The 20,268-nt window shown below is 48.1% G+C and overlaps 1 protein-coding gene across 1 annotated transcript; it reads left to right on the top strand.

Moving 5' to 3' along the window:
• Positions 1-787: 787 nt before the first annotated feature.
• NAGPA (N-acetylglucosamine-1-phosphodiester alpha-N-acetylglucosaminidase) lies at positions 788-19,966 on the top strand. The gene is made up of 11 exons (XM_006278066.4): positions 788-940; positions 2,198-2,683; positions 7,707-7,846; positions 8,075-8,183; positions 9,808-9,936; positions 12,602-12,810; positions 14,476-14,523; positions 15,038-15,166; positions 16,389-16,520; positions 16,765-16,819; positions 18,270-19,966. The coding sequence occupies exons 1-11, from the start codon at positions 813-815 to the stop codon at positions 18,511-18,513; spliced, it is 1,809 nt and encodes a 602-aa protein (XP_006278128.2). The 5' UTR covers positions 788-812; the 3' UTR covers positions 18,514-19,966.
• The last annotated feature ends 302 nt before the right edge of the window (positions 19,967-20,268 follow it).

The following is a 20,268-nucleotide window of genomic DNA, read 5'->3' as shown; positions in this document are numbered from 1 at the left end:
ATATTTTGTTCCTAACTGTGCAACTTTCAATACTGTTCTTTACCCACCTCCCCCGCTATTAAAATAAACCTTAAATCCCCTCCGCTGGATCTGGCCCAGTTGCAATGATTTACAAATGCATATATTCCAATAGTAAGTTAAGGCCATTGCCAATCTACCTAAATAGAAAAGGGATTGGCTTTAAAATTTCATTATATCTCACTTTCAGCGTATGATCTGAAAACTAAGCAAATGACTGTTAGGACGGTCCAGAGACTGGCGGGGTGCCGTCCTGGAGCCGATGCCATTACTCCAGAAGTGCAGCCAGGTACACAGGGAAGGGTTTGCATGCGATACAGGGATGCACTTCCTCCAAAGTGTTAAGTACAGTGTTTCACCCAGCCCCACAGCAGAGGCAACATCCTAACAAGGACAGAGCTGGTGCAAGCAGCACCTTGGCTGTGGCAGGCATCTGCGTCCCTCTCCTCTAGGCCCTGGTCGCCGCTTCCCCCTGCCCGGCTGCATGAGCCATCTCCCTTCCCAGCCGAGCTGTGGCAGCAGGCCCGCGGCAACCGCTGCCCCAGCGCCCGGCGCAAGGGAAGGCGGCCACAGGAGCGCGTCTGCACCTGCCGGCAGCAGAGAAGGGCGCAGCCCCCCCCTGCACACGGCCGCGGCCACAGCGCAGCGTCACAACCGCTGGCGCAGGCCCCGCGCCGCCGCCCTCAGCGCCAGCCCCCGCGCGGGGAAAGGCGGCACCGGAACCCGGCCGGCAGGCAGCAGCCCCGCCGCGGCGGTCACGTGACCGACTGCCACGTGACCGGCGCCGGTCCAACATGGCGGCCTCCAGAGGGGCGGCCTGGGCCGGCGGGCGGGGAGCGCTGGCGGCGGCCCTGGCGGTGCTCGGCGGCATCCAGGTGGTGCTCGGCGGCGGCGGCGGCGGCAGCAGCAGCTCGGAGCACGGGTGAGTCTGCGCCCCCGCATGTGCCCCCCGCTGTGCTGGGGCCTTGCCCCGCCTCACTCAGAGGTGCCTGCTCCGCCTCCGAGCATGGTCCCGCTGCCCGGGCTCCGCCGCCCGCCAGGCTCCGGTCAGGGCGGCCTGGCGGCCACGAGGCGCGCGAGGCGGGGCGGGGCGGCGGCGGCGCAGAAGAGCAGGCCGCGAGGAGGCTGAGCGCCCCTCCCCCCCGCTTGTCAGGAGCAGCCAGCCTCGTCCTTGTCTCACCCGTCGCACCGCCTGAGCCGCCCAGCCTTGCAGCAGGGCAGAGTTGTGCTGCTTCGTAGTGAGCGGGAGGGAGCTCCTGGTACAACTCTTCTGTCCATCTCTGACTATTGGCTGCTGCCTTGACTGGGGTTTCCTTGAGGCAAAAGTTCTCTCAAGGACTCGTATTTACGTGTTCCTGTTCTGCAGCCCCTCCTGATTTGTCTTCTTAACATAATTGTCCTTGAACTCACATATGTTAGCCCCAGGAGAGAGGAGCTGTGTGGCAGATATTGCTTTTTTGTCTTTAAGGGGAAGGCTAGTTTAGATGTTAGAAGACCTGATCGCTCACATTGAGGTGGATCTGTGGTGTCTCATCCAGGCTGTCGGGGCATGCGGACTGTAGGGGCTGTAAAGACGGTAGCATGACAGCAACACTTCAGCAGTCCAGCAAACCCTTTGATCCTGGGCTTTCCTAATCTTTGCTCACATGATTTTGGTTTTCCCCCACTTCATCTAATACAGATCTTGTCACTAATGTTTTGGGACAAGTTTTTAGATAAATTCACATTGTACCAACGGCTGCCAACTAAAACACATGTGCATTTACCCACCCCTAGGTAGTCTTGCCCTAGGCTAGAGATGAATGTATTGGTAGAAAGCACTTTATGCCAGTGTAACTTGTTTTGCTTTGCTGAAGCAAAATATGGCAAAGCACTTTTATACTGGTATGGATGCGACTGTGTTGAGTGGGGCCATTGTCACATTAACCATGCTGACATAAGAAGCACCACTCGTGTACAGACATTACATCTTTATCCCTCTGTGCCTTATTTTAGTAGGGGTGGCATAAATGGATTGCACATGCCTTTGCAGGGCTTTGTGCAGATAAACATAAGAAGACTGAGAGGTGCTCAGCTAGTCAGCCATTGACGGGGGGGTGATGCAAGAACCTTGGACATGCTGATGGCTGACTGAAGGAGGACTTGCTTCAACAAAAATCTCACCAATCTGTTCTTTCAGGATTTCATTAAATGATGACTTGCTGCTACCATATCCTCCTTCCCAGCATGGCCCACGGCACCCTCACAGGCATGTCAGAGACTGTCAAGGTGTTGTGCATGGCAATGTAACGCATGAAGCCTGGCCCAGCGACAGAAGTACAGGACTGCCAGTGGCTACCACAAGAATGTTTGTTTCTGACATCCCTCCAAAGGACAAGAAGCAAAGGAAGGTCTATGGCCACTTCACTTTTGTGAGGAATCCCCTGAGAACTTTCTCTGTGTTAGAGCCCGGTGGTGTAGGAGGTTGCAGTACCAGATGGAGGGCCACTGTGGAAAAGACTGCAAGGCATGGCCAGTGTCTCGTGGCTCAGAATGGTGGCTACTTCAATATGGACACTGGGGAATGCCTCGGGAATGTTGTGAGTGATGGGAGGCTGGTGAAGAATGCTGGAGGCTTGCAGAATGCACAGTTTGGCATCAGAAAGGATGGCACCATGGTATTCGGGTAAGACTGTAGGCAGCTGTCCTGAAGAAGTGTCTTTTCCCAAAAGAGCCAACAGTAATACTGTGGCAGAAGAGTTCTCCTAGGAGTTCACTTCTGCACTCTTCCATGGTAATTTCAGGTATTAGAGTTCCTCACTGTAATAATAGGGTGGACCTGTTGGCTCAGTCTCTGATATTCTTCTCTCTTCCTCTTGGAAGGAAGGGTGGCAGTAAGAGCTTACTGAGCAAGCAACATTAATCACGCTTGTCAGTTCTGGACTCCCTGGGTCATCTTGGGCAATTCACGTAAGGCCTGAACTTCAGGAGTTGTTGCCTAGCCACAGATTCCATTAACTACAACTGCAGTCTTAAGTGTTCAGCTCCTTTGAAAGTCAGGCCCTTAATTTACTGAGCATTTTGGTAAGGCAGGGGGAATGCATTCACTCAGTTCCCCATCTTTAGTCTGGTGATAAGTGACCTCTGTGGACCCTTGTGAGACTTGGTTAGTCTTTGTCAGTGAAGGACTTGAAGCTTCATATTAAACAGTTCTTCATAAAGAGTTAGACTGGTGCTGTTCCTTGCACACAATGCATCTCATTTGCCATGAAGATAGAGTCAAGATAATAATAGAATGGTCTTCCCAAATCTTGAGTCGATCTGTGCTCCCTGTGCCACACAATACAAGGTTAGTGCAAGTCACAGATCCTTCTCTCCATTCCACATGTCATTATGCCATACTCTGGTCATCCACGTTCTCCTCTTGCCTTAGCAACACTTCCCTCTTCTCCTTCCTTTCACCCAGCAAACACAGATATGCACGTCTCCAACAGGACCTGATTCAAGAACCACAACAGGGGTTCAGTTAGTTCCAAACATCTCCCTCCCCCCCACACAGTCATAGCATCACAGGGTTGCAAGGGACATCAGGAATCGTCTGGTCCAACCACGGCATGAGTGAAAGAATAATACGCCCGAGTCATCACTGCCCAATGCTTATCCAGGCCTCCAGTGAAAACCTCCAGCAAAGGTAGTTTGTTCCACAGCTTTACTGTCTGGCCGTCCTGTCTCCGTCTGTCCCCTGCCCCCTGCCGCCTCTTGCAGGCCCTCCACTTCCTACATCTATGAAATAAGTCTTGAATGGGCCTCTGACCTAAGTGGCACATTGGGCCAGCCTGGTTATGTCACCAACACGGGCACTTCATCATGCCTGTTAGTGTGAGTGCTGTACAAGCTAGTAATTTAGCATTTTATCAAGTGTGTTTCAGTACACCATTCACAGTCCTCTATGCTCATTTCAAGGCATAGTAGGGCATAAGAGATTTCTCAGGGACTTTTCCAGTATAACCTACTGCATTTGATCAATGCAAAAGGTATTTACAGCATTTTTCTCTGGTATAGACCTTAGCATTGTATCCACAATGAATCTCTTTCCAAAAGCCAGGCAAATGCATAGAAAAAAGATAAGGTGCCAGGGGTGTTAAACTTCAGACACACTGACCCCTCAGGGCAGACCTCCTTCCATTTCCCTGTGAACCTGCATGTCCACTTGAGTCAGGCACTTGGACTTATGACACAATTGGTTCCTGAAAACCGCGTCTTAAGTTGAAATATAACTCGGAACCAATTTTCTCATAAGAAACAATGTTATAAATGGGGGATTGGTTCCTGAACCAAGGCCCAATACCCTATTTTCACCAACAATACCCCAGAATTTTTTACTCGATCAATTATAGATGAGTAATATAGCTACATTAATGTATTAATATATTGTAAATAGCGATCATATTGGTTTGGAAGGACTTCTTTGAGGTGATTTTGGACTTTTTGAAAGACTCTTGGCTGAAGTCTTTTCAGGAGTCTTAGTTGCAGGTTTTTCTGGAGTCTTGTCTGCTTTCTTAAAGAAAATGTCCAAGGAAGTTTGGACAGATGTTCTCCAGGGAGATGGGCAATGCTGCAAACTTGTTCGCTGGCATGGCGTTGCATCAGATCAAGCGTTGTAAACTTGAAACTGATGTCAGAAAGTTGAAACAGGGTGTCTATTTATAAATATTGTAAGTGTGAAACATTGTAACTTGAAGTGTTGTAAGTCGAGGACTGCCTGTACTCAGTTATGATTCTAACATTAGAAGGCGACTTACCATGTTCTGGTAGATCTGCCCACACAGCCAGGTTGAAATTGAGCTCAGCTCTTCTGGTGAATCGTAGCACTGCTCATCTTGTGGGGCTCCCCTTCACCTTCCCACACAGCTCATCAGCACATTTGCCAACACAGCCCTGTCTGCAGGTTTACAAACACCCTCTACCTACTTGCACCATATCTCATGAAGCATCTGAGCAAACCAGATTCTCACCCTCAAGGCCACTGTCACTCTCAGTAAGCGAGGGAGGAGAAAAAATAACAGGTCACTTGGCCTACACCTCCTAAAATGCGTCTGAACAGCTCAGGGGTGGGTGGGGGGACAGAAAGGCAACCCAGAAGCTGGCTGACAAGAACTCTGATGTCTGAGTTGCTTGCCAAGCCATGCAATGCCTCAGGGCAGGATGGGGAGATGTAGAAGCTGAATAGCCTGGCTGGAAAGCAAGCTCCATCAGTGCTCTCCTCCCCCCTCCTTTGGCACAGCACCACACCCTTAAGCAGCTCCAGTTTCACACAGACCTAACCAGACTCTTTACTGAGAGTTTGTTTCAAGGATCCACAACCACAGCCCCTGTGCACAGGACAGTGGAAATGTTTCCTTCTGGGAGCCATTCACCACTGTTTCTGAGCTTAGTCCCAAAGGGGACTGCTAAAAAAATGTATGGCTAAGACTGTCACCTTCTGTGGCTGAAAAGCTGTGCCTACTGAAACTAACCTGTTCTACTGTTTGCTCCACTTCCAGCTTCCCACTTTAGCCACCTTCTGGGGTTTTTTTGCAGTTTACTTATATCTATGCTGGTAGCTTATTTTAGTATAAGTGCCAGAAAAGCAGAGTTCCTAACCCCTACATTATAGTCTTCATTCATGGACCTACAATTTAAGTTGGCAATGGGACAATTAGAACAGGTCTGTCCAACTTTTAAGTGGGCAGGGGTTGCAAGATGCACAGGACATATCAACACAGTACAAGGTTACCATATTTCCAGGTCCAAAGAAGAGGACAACTATCACTGGGGGGGGGGGGGGGGGGGGGGGGGGGGTAGTGACATGCGGGTGCCCTGCCCCTGCCCATTTTGTTGCCCCTCACAGAAAACCTGGACATTTGTTCTTATTTTAAAAACCCACCTGGATGCAGCACAAGGGTCCAAAAAACAGGACATGTCTGGGAAAACACGGACGTATGGTAATCCTAGCCATGACCCCCTATTGCACCACAAGGACACTCTAAGCTACTGGCCTCCCTGGCCCTGTGTGCTATACGACACTTCCATCCTTTGGGACAAGAAGTGAAAGCTGGACAAGGGAGAAGGATCCCAGAACACCCAGCTGCTGGGCGGTGCAGGGGGGGGGAAGGATAGTGGCAAAGTGGGAGCCTGGGGCCTGTAGATTATTCCTTTATGGGCTTCATGCAGCCCAAGAGCCACAAGTTGAGCAGCCATCTCATGCCAGGATGCTGCCCACCTCACTCCTTTCTGTGCTGATGGCCACCAAATCTGATGCATCTTAACTACGCTGGCCTGATGGACTGCTACACTTGAATTGACTTGCTGAACTTGGCCGTAAGCTGTGCAGGGAAAGCAGAGTCCTCAGGCCTGAAGTGCTTCAGGAAGAGGTTGTAATCCTTTCAGGGTGTAGTTATGAACAAAAATTACCCACAAAGCCTAAGGCAAGCCCCACACCCACTGGAATGCAGCTTAGATTTGCAGAAGGGAAGATCAACCCTTATCCTCAAGGAGAAACAAAATATGTTTCTTATCACCCATCCCTAGCAATTGGCACTGTGGAGTCACTGTGTGCCAGCAGTGACTTGGGTGTTAGCCACAGAAACATAGATATCAGCTGTGAACAGGGTTCCGCTCTTGGCTTCTGAAGTGGTGCAGGAAGTAGCTTGGTCTAGTGTGCATGCATGTGGTCAAGCTGCTGTCAGCACCAATTCAGCCACCCCTACTTCTGAACTCTGCCAGCAGAAGTAACACAGACTTCCTAATATAGGCAAAGCATTAGTCTGGCATCGCTAATGGGTAGAGAATCACAGAACATTAGGTTTCAAAGGGACCTCAGGAAGTCATTTAGTCCAGCCAACTGCTCAAAGCAGGACCACCCCCAATTAGATCATCTTAGCCAAGGTCTTAAAAACCCCCAAGGAGGTTCCACAACCTCTCTGGGTAACCTGTTACAGTGCTTTACTACCCTCCTTGTGAGAGTTTTTCCTAATATCTAACCTAAACTTCCCTTACTTCAACTTGAGACCATTGCTCCTTGTTCTGTGATCTGCCACCACTAACAACAGTCTAGCTCCATCCTCTTTTGAACCCTGCTTCAGGTAGCTGAAAGCTGCTGTCAAGTGCCCCCTCGGCCTTCTCTACAGACTAAATATGCCCAGTTCCTTCCACGTCTCCTCATAAGTCATGTGCCTCAGCCCCTGAACCATTCTTGTTGCCCTCTGCTGGACTCTCTCTAATCTGTCCACATCCTTTCTGTAGTGGGGGCCCCAAAACTGGACACAGTACTTCACATGTGGCCTCACTGGTGCTGAATAGAAAAGACTGATCACTTCCCTCAATCTGGTGGCAGTGCTCCTACTAATACAGCCCAACATGCTATTTAGCCTTCTTTGCAACAAGGACACACTTAGCCCGTTGTCCACTGTACCCCCAGGTCCTTTTCTGCAGTTACTGCTTAGCCAGTCAGCCCCCAGCCTGTACCACTGCATGGGATTGTTCTGTCCTAAGTATAGGAGTTTGCACTTGTCCTTATTAAATGTTATGTAGTTTCTTTTGGTCCAATCCTCTAAGTTGTCAAGGTCTCTGAATCTTAGCCTTACCCTCCAGCATATCTACTACTCCCTGCAAACAAGGGTAACACGCTTTGTCAAAGTGCTGTGCAACCTCCTTGTTCTCTCTTCTAGTTACCTTTCTGAGGAGGATGTCTTGGACCCAGTGAATCCATTCATGCAGCTGGTGAGCGGGGTGGTCTGGCTCTTGAGAAACGGAGAGGTGTACATCAATCAAAGCAAGACAGCAGAGTGCGATGAGACTCAGACCACAGGTAGCGATTCAAAGCTACAGCCTCCTGCTCACAGACCAGCAAGTAGACTAAGACTGCACTGCACTTGCTTGCTTTTGGTTCAGTGCTTGAAGTCTGATCTATGTGAGGTGGGAAGGGGAAGGTTCCTGTGCAGCTTGCTGGTCAGTCTCTTATAGAGAGAGTTATTTTCTAGATTAAGTCTGACTTCTTCAAGCACCTGGTTTGGATGTTGTGTGCTGTCTCCCACAGGCAACTTTGACAAGTTTATCAATGTGATATCTGCCAGGACAGCTGTGGGGCATGACAGTCAGGGGCAGCTGATCTTGGTTCACGTGGATGGACAGACTGATGCCAGAGGGTAAGGCCATGCACTCCTTGAACAAACTCCCGGGGCATGTACCAGTGTATTTAAAAGGCTTGATCTTGCACCCTGGAAGTTGTTGGGATTTGGGTCACTGCTGGTAATGCTGTTACTTTCAATGGGAGTAGATTGGGCCTATTTTTGACCAAAGGTCATTCCAACAGTAACACATGGAAACGGTTCAAACTAGATGCATCAGAAACACAATTTAAACTTGATTTGTCCTGGAAGCCAGAGAGGAGATGCAAGCTTTTGTCCCAGACTATTAATTCAAGACTTTGGGATGAAAAAACCAAAAAGTGTTTAACATTTCTGCTTAACTCAGCCATGGTAGCACTCTCAGGCTTAGCACAAGGTGGGAGTTTGGCCCTTCTATGTATTATTGAAAATTAAGGGAGTGCTGTCAACTTGAAATAGAATTAATTGATGAAAGAGGTTAGTTTCAGGCCCCCTGCTGTACCACAATTACAGGCTCCCTCCCTACCACAATTACCTCTACTATAATTAAGGATATCTTTTGCCTGTGAGAGACACAAGCAAGCTGCATTCTGCTGCTCACCACAGCTTTCAGGCAGAGGCCCGATCTGGGTGGACTGAGGTTTTTAAAATTATTCTGATATGCAGAATGGATATGGGCTGTCAGTATCCAAGAGCCAAGGCAGGTGCAAGCCCCTGGTGTTCATTCCATACATAAGAACAAATCTGTATCAGGAGGCCTCAGTGCAGTTTTCCGTAGTGCCGGATTCCTAAACTGGATGTTTCCACTGGCATAGCTAAAGCAGTGCAAAAAAAAAATCTGAGTATAGATGCTTGGTTTCTGTACATTTGGCATTGCTAGGAGCTGCTGAATCCACAAGCACCATATGGGCCACCTGCCACCACTTGTGCCCATTATGCAGGTGCGATTCCCTCCCTCCCCCTTGCTACAGTTCACACTGTCATGGGCGCCCCCAATGCCCTGCATGGCCTGAATTCCTGCCCCACTGGGCGCGCATCTACACATGCTCCCCACAGCACGGTACTTGCTTTAGGAAGTACTAAATGACAGTGCAGTAACAGCCATTACTGCACTGTCCCAGCAGTGCACGATTATTTTTAGCAGCTGTGTCACTGTAGCAACGCACTACAATGAGGTAGCTCATCGCTAGTGCTGTAGTGTTGGCATCATGGTTTGAGCCCACCAACACTGGTTTGCCATAGCGACGAACTACAACGACATAGCATCTCTTGTGTACAGCCCTAACTCACCCTCAACTTCCTACACTGTACCACATGGCCCATCCCCTGGGGTCAGGGCAGGAAGTGGCAGCTGGAGGAGAGAGGGGGAGCCCATAGGCCCTGGCTACTGTTGCAGCCAAAACAGTAAGGGAAGTGGCAGCTGGATGAGTGCCTAGAGGCTGCAAATTAACCCATTGCAGGCCCCATGCATGCTATGGGCTGCCAATCAGACAGCCCTGATTCAGAAGGTGACTAAGTTGAAACTAACTGAGGTGTTTCACAAATCCAGCTTGAGAACTCCATCCCTTTTCTTCCCTCCCTCCTCCTGTTCTCAGAGCACCCACAGTGGTGCTACGGAATTGGCCCCTGCTTCCTTGGACACTAGTCTGCTTTGTTTCTGTAGCCTCAGTCTCTGGGAAATGGCAGACTTCCTAAAGCAGCAGGGCGTCATCAATGCTGTCAATCTGGACGGTGGAGGCTCCGCCACACTGGTCCTGAATGGAACCCTTGCGAGTTACCCTTCGGATCACTGGTAAGTGCCAGGTGACAGAAGATGGCAAGGATACCTCAGATTCCCAGTTCGGTGCCCAAGGAGCTCTCATCTGGCTAGGCAAGAGCTTTGTGGGAATAATTCTGGGGAGTTGGGGCCAAATTAAATCCTAGCATGACCAGATTTGGTTTCCTAGGGTTTCCATCTGCTTAGCAGAGATGAATCTGATCCCTAGCATCTGTGTATACTAATGCAGGGTCAGCATCACTTTTGGACTTGAGAACTCTTGAGAACTGTGCAGAGACTGCACAGAAGTACCTTGCTGTTTAGGTATAAGATACCAGAACTGATGTCAAGCATGCAGTAGCTAGACTGCCAAGTAACATGGCTTTGAATCCTGGTGGGGGCTCCCACCTTCTTGCTCTTTCCAAAGCAGGTAAGCTGAGTGCCAAGTTATACAGCGTATCTCTTGGAGACCTCCCCATCTGCTCAGCAATCTGGTATTAAACCTAGCTGCCTCAGGTTACTATTGAACAAGGCCGATGCAAGACTCAGACATGATACTCTTCAAGTTACAAGAGACATCAGAGGCTTATCCACATTTTCGTTTAGTTTCTTCTAGTCTCTACACAGCTTTTGTGTCCTCATCCCCCCACCCTTCATAAGGCCAGAAGGGATCAACAAGAAATTTAACAGTGGAGAATAAACACTCATTTTTGAGATTAGAAATTATGACAGCATGATTTAAAGCCTCCCCTTATTATAATAGTACTGAAGTCACTCAGAATAGTACAAACAAACATATTCAAACAAGTTTGGATTTTGCTGCTAATTTTTTAAAAGTCAAACCCCTGACCTAATGAAATCATTGGCCATTGGCCATACATGGAACCAGTTTGCTTTAGTGCTGAATGAGGTTTTGACAGCAGCAGCCTTTTTTGTAGGTGCAAAAATTTTTCATGGAGGTTTCAATTCATTCTCCTAGCTCTGTTGGTTGACTGGGTAGTAGGCCCGTGCAAAGTGACTAGTATACACTTCAGATTCAGATTCGGCCAATTTGGGAGACAGTGATACTATTCAGTGATTCGAATCACTGTTCCGAATCAATTTGGTCGAATTTGATTTGGAAATTTGGCTGCTACCAAATCAGCCGAATCTCTGAATCACACAGGCCCCGTTCCTCGCCTGCCCCAGTTCCCTACTCTTTGAAAAAAAAAAGCCCTGACTCAGCTGCTGCTGCCAGGCTGGAGGTGGGGGGCGACGACGACGATCCCTGCTGCCCCCCGCTGCCCCATGCTGCCTGGGAGGCTCTTCAGGAGCCCCCTGACTCCTGCTCGCTCTCCCAGCTGCCTCCATGGCTGGCCTACCCGTCCCAGCTCCGGCCCTTTAAAAACCCCCCCAAAAAACAGCTCGGCCTCACTGGCTCCTGCCTGGCAGTGGGGAGCAATCCCCACTGCCCCATGCCATGTGGGGGGCTCTGCACAAGCCCCCCGAAGCCCTGAGGCCACTGCAGGAACCAGAAAGTCTGGGATTTGGGGGTGGGGGAGGGGTTGTTAAAGGGCCAGAGCTGGGGTGGGTGGGGTAGCTATGGGGGGGGGGCTGGGAGAACAAACAGGGGTTGGGGGGCTCGTGACAGAGCCCCCATGCAGTGTGGGGCAGTGGGGGGCAGCAGGGATCACCCCCCCGCTGGGCAGCAGCTGGTGAGTGGGGGCTTTTTTTTAAAGCACTGGGAGCTGGGCCAGGTGGGGCAGCCATTGCGGGGCTGGGGGAACAGACGTGTTGGGAGGGCTGGGGGAGTAGGCAGGGAATGGGGCCTGGCAGAGGTCCCCCCATGGTCCCCTTGACCCTCCTCCAGTCCCCTCTCCCCCGCCCCCTACTTACCATCTTGGAGTCCAGGTCCAGTTTCCTGCTGCATTCGGCGGGGACTGCCCAAATTGCTGAAGCTCTCCGAATCTTTTCCAGGTTGATTCAGAGAGCTTTGAATCAATTCAGACCTTTTAATTGGTTCCCTGATTCAATTTGGATTTGGAGATTTGGCCACCAAATCAGGCTGAATCTCCTCTGAATCAAATCAGCACTCAAAGCTTTGCACAGCCCTACGATTCATGTAGAGTGGTGCATCTGGCAGTCGAGAAGCCAGAAAGGATGGTAACCTTTTGCATTCTACAAATAAAACTAAGGTACAAGTCGGATAACAAAAACTATCTCGGAGTTCTGAAGTTTAGAAGGACGTGGTCGTGGTCTAGAGCAATCAGTTTTATTCACTTATTGAAGAAAATACTCCAGGTTTGCATTAAACATTTTGATAAAAACCTTACATAGAAAAAAAATCCAGTGCAATTAATATCCTCTTATAATGATTTTACAGCACTGGCTTTGTATATTTAATTGACTCCTAGGTCTGCCCAAGTGTTGGTTGACTAAAATTAGGAGTTAAAAAAATGCATGTTTAACTGTATGGTTATTTATAACTATGTATAGGTAGAGCATGTCCTCCTGAATAATACAAAATAGGTTCGTGCAAGGATTGTATTTAATTGAAAATCAATATGTTTAGTGGCTACCAACTAATGAGAGGGACTAAATGAAAGATAAAGTTATTAAACATGATTAAAATAAATGTTTTCCTAGGCCCCTTGTACACAGTTTGGAAGACAGAGCCCTCACACTCCTGATCTTCCTCATGGAAACTGTTTTCTGTCCTCAGTTCCTTCAATGGCATGTGGCGTTGCCCTCGGGATGTCTCAACTGTCATGTGCATCCATGAGCCTACCTGCGAGCCCCCAGACTGCAACAGCCACGGGCGCTGCGTCCTGGGAGAGTGCCAGTGCATTGGAAACTTCTGGATAGGACCTAACTGCAGCCTCTTGGACTGCGGCCCTTCCAACTGCAGCCTGCATGGCATCTGTACTGAGTGTAAGCTATCATTGCTCAGGCAGATCATCATAGCTGATGGGCATATTGTAATGTGTTACACTAGTATTTTGTCATAAGGAAGGTAGGGGTAGCTGTTTTAGGCATTCTTTCTGATGATACAGGCCTGGTCATTGGGATAGAAAAATAATAAGTAGAAATCTACTCAAATCATGATTTTGCTGAAACTGTGAAAAACAGCATTGTCCACAATTGCCAGGTAAACCAGCATTGGCCACAATTTCCTGTGAAGTCAACATCAACAGCAAAAAGCTGTAGTGATACAGATTTAATGAAGGCACCCTCTGCCAATCAAGAGCAAGCAGTGGGGGAAAAAAGCAGTAGTGCCATACCTGAGTAAAGGCACCCTCCACCAATCAAGCAACAAGGGGCGGGACTACCAGGAAGTACCCTCAAAATCAGCTCTACATGCTGCAAGTGAGCCACAGAAAAGCCATTGTCTTGCTGTGACTTGGGTAGCTCTCTAGTAATAGGTCACATCTGACACATTATCAAAGATAGAGATGAAGTGACCCCAGCAAGCATCATATTGTACAAGCCTCAGCTCCAAACCAACACCCATTTCCATGGGCGACTCCTGCCTCTATGAAACACCTGAGCAGAGCCTTGCTGGTTAAGAGTCACCAGAATCTCAGTGGTTAAAAGCCCACAACTTCCCAGTGAGCTCTATTCTTTTTGTCATCAGGCAGTCTAATAGTACAGGTACATTGTGGTCCTTTCCAAACTATAAAGTCAAGGGCTTGACTGCATGCAAGTAGCCTCTCCAGCTCTTCATGTCACAATCTTTTCCCCAAAGAAAGTTGCTTCTCAACTAGGAGCCAAAGTTTTTTATAGTATCTGCCACAAATGAGCTTACCTGGTCTACTTCCTGACTCTGGTGGGTGGGTGCAGGCTGTGTGTTTTGCCATTTGCCTTGCCTTCTGGGCTCATGGAAGCTGTTCACCCCTCTAAGAGGTAGTAGTAAAGAGAAGGTTAAAACAGACTACCTTTAGGAAGAAGAAACATAGCCCAGTGCATGAGTCTCAACAGACCTGGATCCTGGCTGTGCCCCAGACTGGCTGGAAGGTCAGTATGCCAGTTTCCCCCTGAGGATCATGATACCAACTTCCTTAGCAAAGGGTTTTCGGAATTGATGAAAAAAGCACTGTGTAATAGGGAGGTTTAATGAATTGTCCCAGATTCAGGTGCTGAGTTACCTTACCTTGCACCCATGCGCTCTCCCTTCTTGCCTGGGCAGCTTCATTGGCTGTGATCACTGCAAGCTAAGGTAGATTGGCTGTGATCACTGCAAGAGAATTAGGGGGTAGACTTTCTTTCTTGTTAATTCAGAATCATTCTCTTAACATGCTGGATGGGCAGCACCCAGGAGGTGTCACTTCTGGAAGATATGTGTGATGGAAGTGGCTTCCTGGTTGGCAGTTTGAGGACCACTGTCCTGCAAGAGTTTGCATCTGAGAGGCTCCTGGGTTCTGGATTCCCTTGGGTTTGTATCCTGGGGAAGGCCCTGCGGTTGTGTGCCCCCCACCCAAGGTGATCTCAAATGAAAGCATGTTAGAGCTTACAACCAGTGCTGGCTTCTTAACCTCAAGCTACCCCTAGCCTCTCAGTCTGTTTGTGATGCCTGATTTGTGGTTCCTTCTCATGCAGCTGGATGCCTCTGTGACGCTGGCTGGATAGGCAGCAACTGCAGTGAAGGTAACTCCTGCCTGTTATCAGTCTTGTTCTTAACAGCCAGTGAGGGGACTGCGTGATCTGCTATAGGAGTAAGCTGCCTGCCTGAGGCTGCAGCTGTGGGGAAAGGGATTTTGCTTATTGTGAATAGATCCTCAAGCCCACAAGGACAGTGATGGGAAGGCAGAAAACAGGTACAGAAGCCAGACTGTCCAGACTTCTCACCTGCTCCTTCTCAGTGACAAGTGGAGGCATAAAGGGCAGAGCCAAACCCCTCTCTCTTCCTCTCCCCTAGCATTCCCTGCTCCCCCATTGAAACCCTGGCAAGACAAGGTATGCCTCTCTAGCACAGGACACTAGCCCACGTTTTTTTTCCTCTTTGCAAGGCCCTCAGCAGCAGCCTGGCTTACCTGGGCTGCTGCTGTGTTATGAGTCAGTAATTCTTGGCCAATCAGGGGAGGCACATCTCTGCATTCTTGTATAGTAAATTTAAGCAACCAGCAATAAAACCATGATGCGTCTGCACTTCTCTCTGCAGCTTGTGCCAGTGGCTTCTACGGGGATGGCTGTGCCCAGAGATGCCTCTGTCATAATGGTGGAGAGTGTGACCCAGTGCACGGATCCTGTACCTGCCCAGCAGGCTACCGCGGAGCCCTCTGTCAGCAAGGTGAAGGCTGCAATGAACAGCAGCATGTAGCATCTGAGGGGCTTTATATATCCTGTGCTGAGACTCTATTCTCAGCCAAAAGGGGATGTTCTCTTTGACCTTCAGAGCTCAGTCTGGCCACATGTAGACTCTGGGTCAGAGCCAGGTGTGTGCAGGCCTACACAGTTCTGTTTAAAACATGGGACAGTTTTCCTTTTTTGCTGGATAGACGACCTTTGTTCTCCTTTCCCACAAAGCTTGCTCTTAGACAAATGGGCCAGATTTCAGCCTGTAGGTTCTAACTCTGCCAAAGCTGTACTGCCTATTACTGCCATAGGTATCTAACCCTGCCAAAGCTGTAAGCCTTGACAGTTAGATACCTATGGCAGTAATACATGCACAACCTTAACTTCAGGACCTGCTCTGTGCTCTGCCTATGGTACAACCCTGGCTGCAGCAGATGACCACTAAGAAGCTTCTGTGAAACCTTGCTTTCTCTCCCTTCAGTACTTTCGTGGCATGTAGCTTTGATAGATGTAATTTGATATTATGTTGCATAACACTACTGCTGTTGTGTCTTATTGAACTCTGCCTAAATATGCTGCCACAACAAGTTCCACACTGGGTTTAGGATTTTTTGGGGTAGTTTAGTATTGTTTTGTTACAGGAATGCTAAACAGATCTGATCTCTCTTGTCTTTATAGTGAATTCTAAACTGCTTTGTCAAGGCTGCAAGAGAAAGCAAGGCAGAGGGGCAGGATGGTTGAATCAGTAGGGCACCAGCTCAGCACTTGAGATCCTGTTCTCTCACAGTCCTTGTGTGTGACCTCTTAGGTCCCACGCACCTAACTCCCATTGATTTGGAAACAGAAGTTAGGTACCTCGGTACATCTGAAAATGCCATTGGGTGCGTCTGCTTCTTTATGAAGCAAAATTATTTTAAAAACCAACCTTTTGGCCTCTTTGTGCCTCAGTGCCCCTTCAGTTACACAGGGTGCTGAGAAAAGAAGCCTTTTTTAAATTAAGGTGTCATGGTGCTGAGGACCATGAAAATACCTCAATGAGAGAATGACACAGCACTTGAGAAATTAAATCCATTTTAAGCTTTTCCTAAAGAGAGGTGCTCTTTGTTTCTTGACACCTGGCTGGAATGGTTACTGGGACTTGTATGGTTGGATTAGATGGTGTTGTACTGAATGTAGAAACCCCAGATTTCGTAGTAATGACTTAACTATTTTCTCAGAGTGCCTCATTGGCCAGTACGGACCAAACTGCCAGAAGACTTGTGAGTGTGAACATAAGTGTCCTTGTGACCAGGAGACTGGCAGCTGCAATATTACTTATCCATCTACACTGCAGGACCAGTTATCCAGAGGTACGTTCAGCTCTGGTTTGGCCACCCTTCCTTCTGTTACGTGGCATGCTACCTTTAGTCTGGCACAGATGTGATCCTTAAACCAGTCCTTGTCTCACTTGCACAATTATTAACTCAGTTGGCTCACGATCCAAGCTGCCACCCCCTTCACTGAATGCCTCTCTCTTCTCTTGGGGCAGGCTCATTTAGGGTGAGGCAGCTTCTTACCAATTTTATCTCCTTCATCTGCCCTCTTGTCTTCCAGCCGGTCAGTGTCTGGCTTCCCAGATGTCAGTGGCAGAGAAATCCCTTCTTACAGAGTAAGTGTGGTGGTTTGCTTATATATAAATGTGAATGCGCTTGTGGTACCTGTCCCCAACCCATTGCACAATGCCCATGTTTGCCTCCTGTGGTATGATGAGGCAGGACAGCAATGGAGGGTGAAAATTTCCCTCTTTGGTACTTGCCTTGCATGTGCACTTACCGTCACAGCTCAGCTGTCAGATTGATCATAATAAAGCTTTGCAATGAAGTTGGCTCACAGTTTGCTATCTGGACAGAGCAGACCCCAAACTGAGAGCAGCAGATGTGGTTGGCTGTGACCTAATGCTCCTAACTGCTCTGTGGAAGCAAGGGTCAAACCAACTATAAGCCAGTACTGCAGTCGTAGCTCTGATCTCCCAGACAGGATGAAAAAAAGGCAGTCACTGCCAGTTCACAAGCCTCAAGTTCTTTGAGCTTAGCTGTCATGTGTACATGGCAAGCAGCCTCAAACCCCAGGAAGATCTCTGTACTGAGGTGGCTTCCCAATCCTGCCCAGTCAGACGCACAACCACAGCTGGGCCTGTAAATAATATACTTGGAGGGGGAGCAACTAAGATGAAGCAAGAACCCAACCTCAAGCTGTGAGCCTAGTTATAACAGCCTCTGTCATCGCAAAAAAAGAGCTGCTCACTTCTAACATAGCTGAAGCAGGACTCCCTATACATGCCATTGTAATGCACTACAAAATTTAGTTAAAAGCTACATTAATCCGATTGTTGGCATTAGAGCACCAGGCAGCTAACTCCCTCCATGTCCAGATTCCAATTTTCCAATTCAGAAGAGAATGAACGGAATATCTGCCAAATACACTAGCTCTTTAAGCAGCTGCTTGAAGCTTGAGTAAAGAGATAGACACTTTGGAAGGAGCCAAAGGGTCAATGTCAGCAGTGGATTAGCTGTGCTCAGCCTACTTTTTGCCAGTTTGGCCCCTGTATTGTTGCACTTCCCTTTTAGCTCACAGGCTGCTTAACTACAAGGAAGGATAGGGCTGTATAATTACAGGATTCAGTAGGGCTGCAGCATTGCACTGGTTTTGTATTACTGGTGAGGAGAGACAAGGCTGGTTAAACAGCTATTGTCAGGCCAGCACAGTTACAGCCTTTCACTCCCTAGCATTTCAGGAGCTAAAAATAGCCATACAGCTCTGGCTGCTGAGAGCAGGAGAAAACCTCTTCAAGTGCTCTCTGTTCCTCTGTTGCAAAAAATGTAACACCTCTGGTTTGCAGCAGCCTTAAGTGCAACAATCATTTTAGAAAGGATAATGCTTTTCATTAAGTGCAGTGTTTCCCTTTGATAACTTCCCCCTGTTGCCTTGAGATCTATTGCAGAGAGAGAGAGAGAGGCTACAAAGACCACTGCTAAAAGACAAGTGTGAAATCCTTTGCATATTACTGAAGTATTAGAGCTCTGTTTCTTAGCTTGGGTCTCTCTTCTTCCCTTTGGCAGGAGAACATGGATCTTTATCACCTCTATCTTAGCTCTGCTTCTTGGGATCAGTGCTGTAGGATACCTGAAACTTGTTTTCCAATGCAGCTCAGAGAAGACACAAGAAAGTGGTGACTATATGTACTATCCGCTGAAGGACATGAATGGAGAATCCAGTCATACATACACTCCTGCCTCTTGTGAGACATACAAGGAGGAAGACACTCAGGATCAAAGCCAACCAGAAGCCATACCACTCCTTTAGAGTTACGGGCAGGAAAAGACTCCTGCTATTTGTCCCACAGATGGTACGGTCTCTCAGCATGAATAATGGTCTGAGGGCTGCTTAAGCCTGGAATGAAAAGCGGATGAGATACTCAGGACAGCAAGAAGGGACAGGACGTGCTGCTCACAACCCTGTGAATACCTCAGCTAGGTAATGCCCTTCCTCCTTGCCTTTCCTGATCAGAAAGCTGCTAGCTCTCATTTTCTCCCACCTCCACCCTCAAGTCTCCCTGCTCACGACTGAGAAAAAGGAATGCAGCAGCAACTGCCACTTGATGGTGGAGATCAGAGAAATGCGTTATAGTAACTGAGGGACACTGAGGCAGGCAGGTGATAAGCTGGACAGAGACTGTTCTTCTCTACCAAAGCTTCTCTCCTTGCTGTTGCCCCTTCTCCATGTGATTGTATGGATTGCATATTGCACCAGAAGTGCCTGGCTGTTATAGGTTAGTTGAAAGCCTTTTTTTAAAGGTGGTTTTCTGCAGGTATGGCAACTGGCAGCAGGCTACTTCTGTCAGTCAAGCTGATGCTGATTTATTAAATAAAACACTGGTAAAAATGCTTTTAAAAAAAGAAAGAAAAGTTGCTCTCAGTGCAATATGCAGTATAATCCAGCTGCTCTTCCTGTTGGCCAGTTATTGCACACCCAGGGGTTCAAGGCAAAGGTACGCTGCATTGCATACTCACCTCTGGCTTGGGAGGGAAGTGCTTTTTCTTTGCCAATGGTAGAAATTGTCTGATACCAGCAGGCACTTTGTAGGGCTCTCTACATCTTCAGAAACAATGGATGAATTATGTTTACAACAGGATCTTACCAAATCCTAAACAGGACACATCTTTTGCATCAATCCCAAGATCTAAAGCCAGCAGGGGATCATAACTCCTCTTCTCTTCATTCTAAGTGTCTGCTAAGTGTAGTGCCCAGTCTGCTCTGAGAATCTGAAGTGACCCCGTAGTTGTAGAACATCATAGCCTGCTCACATGCTACATCAGGGGAAGTGAAGAATGTGTTGCCTAAAGTGTCATGTCCCCATGCCATAGTTGGAACAATTGCGTTAGATACTGCTTTTGACACAGAACTGTAGTGCAAACTGAGCCAGGCCCTGAACATGTGATTTCACTCCATTCTTCTGCAACTATCTCCAATGAGTTTAAGATGAGAGGGTTTGTTTAAAAAACCATGTAAAACTTGCTTCCACTTGAGGAAAATAATTAGCCTTTAATGTGCCATTAATTGCTGCAAGATGGGGTTACAGTACATCAGAGCCTAAATATTCCAATTTTTTATGCACTTTGATGATTTTTATTGCAACTTCAAAGAAGCAAAGAACACAGAATTTTTGTGCTACACCTAAAGAGGTCAGTCTGAATTATTTTGCTATTTCTTACTTTCAGAAGGTGATTTAAGACTTGAATAAAACTTATTTCCTATGCGACTGTTTGAAACTTGAACTTTTAGTAAATAGGAATTTATTTCATGCAAAGAAAAAACGGTTCTTTTGCAGGGAACCCTGACTTTCATCTGACCTTTCCGCCCCACTGAGAATCTTTGGAAAACCAGAAATGCTACAGGATCTTGTGATGTGCTCTGCCATTTTGGTATATATATATTAGGCTTTCAACAACTTGCCATCATGTAGCTCTCGGGACAGTGACAGCAGGATGCAGAGCCCAGCACACAGTGGCAGCCCACCTCCACCCTGTGCACAAATCTGGGGGGCACATGCCCCCTCCC

This window comes from Alligator mississippiensis, chromosome 13 (genome assembly GCF_030867095.1).
Source record: "Alligator mississippiensis isolate rAllMis1 chromosome 13, rAllMis1, whole genome shotgun sequence".
NCBI classification, from domain to species: domain Eukaryota; kingdom Metazoa; phylum Chordata; order Crocodylia; family Alligatoridae; genus Alligator; species Alligator mississippiensis.
The sequence above is the reverse complement of the archived record's forward strand: the minus strand, read 5'-3'. Positions and strand labels throughout refer to the sequence as shown.

Bases quoted from the DNA above. Each gene is read 5' to 3' on its own strand.
- NAGPA (XM_006278066.4), top strand. From the start codon at position 813: ATGGCGGCCTCCAGAGGGGCGGCCTGGGCCGGCGGGCGGGGAGCGCTG. The intron at 12,811-14,475 runs GTAAGCTATCAT...CTTCTCATGCAG, and splicing joins GCATGGCATCTGTACTGAGT to CTGGATGCCTCTGTGACGCT. The intron at 15,167-16,388 runs GTGAAGGCTGCA...CTATTTTCTCAG, and splicing joins CGGAGCCCTCTGTCAGCAAG to AGTGCCTCATTGGCCAGTAC.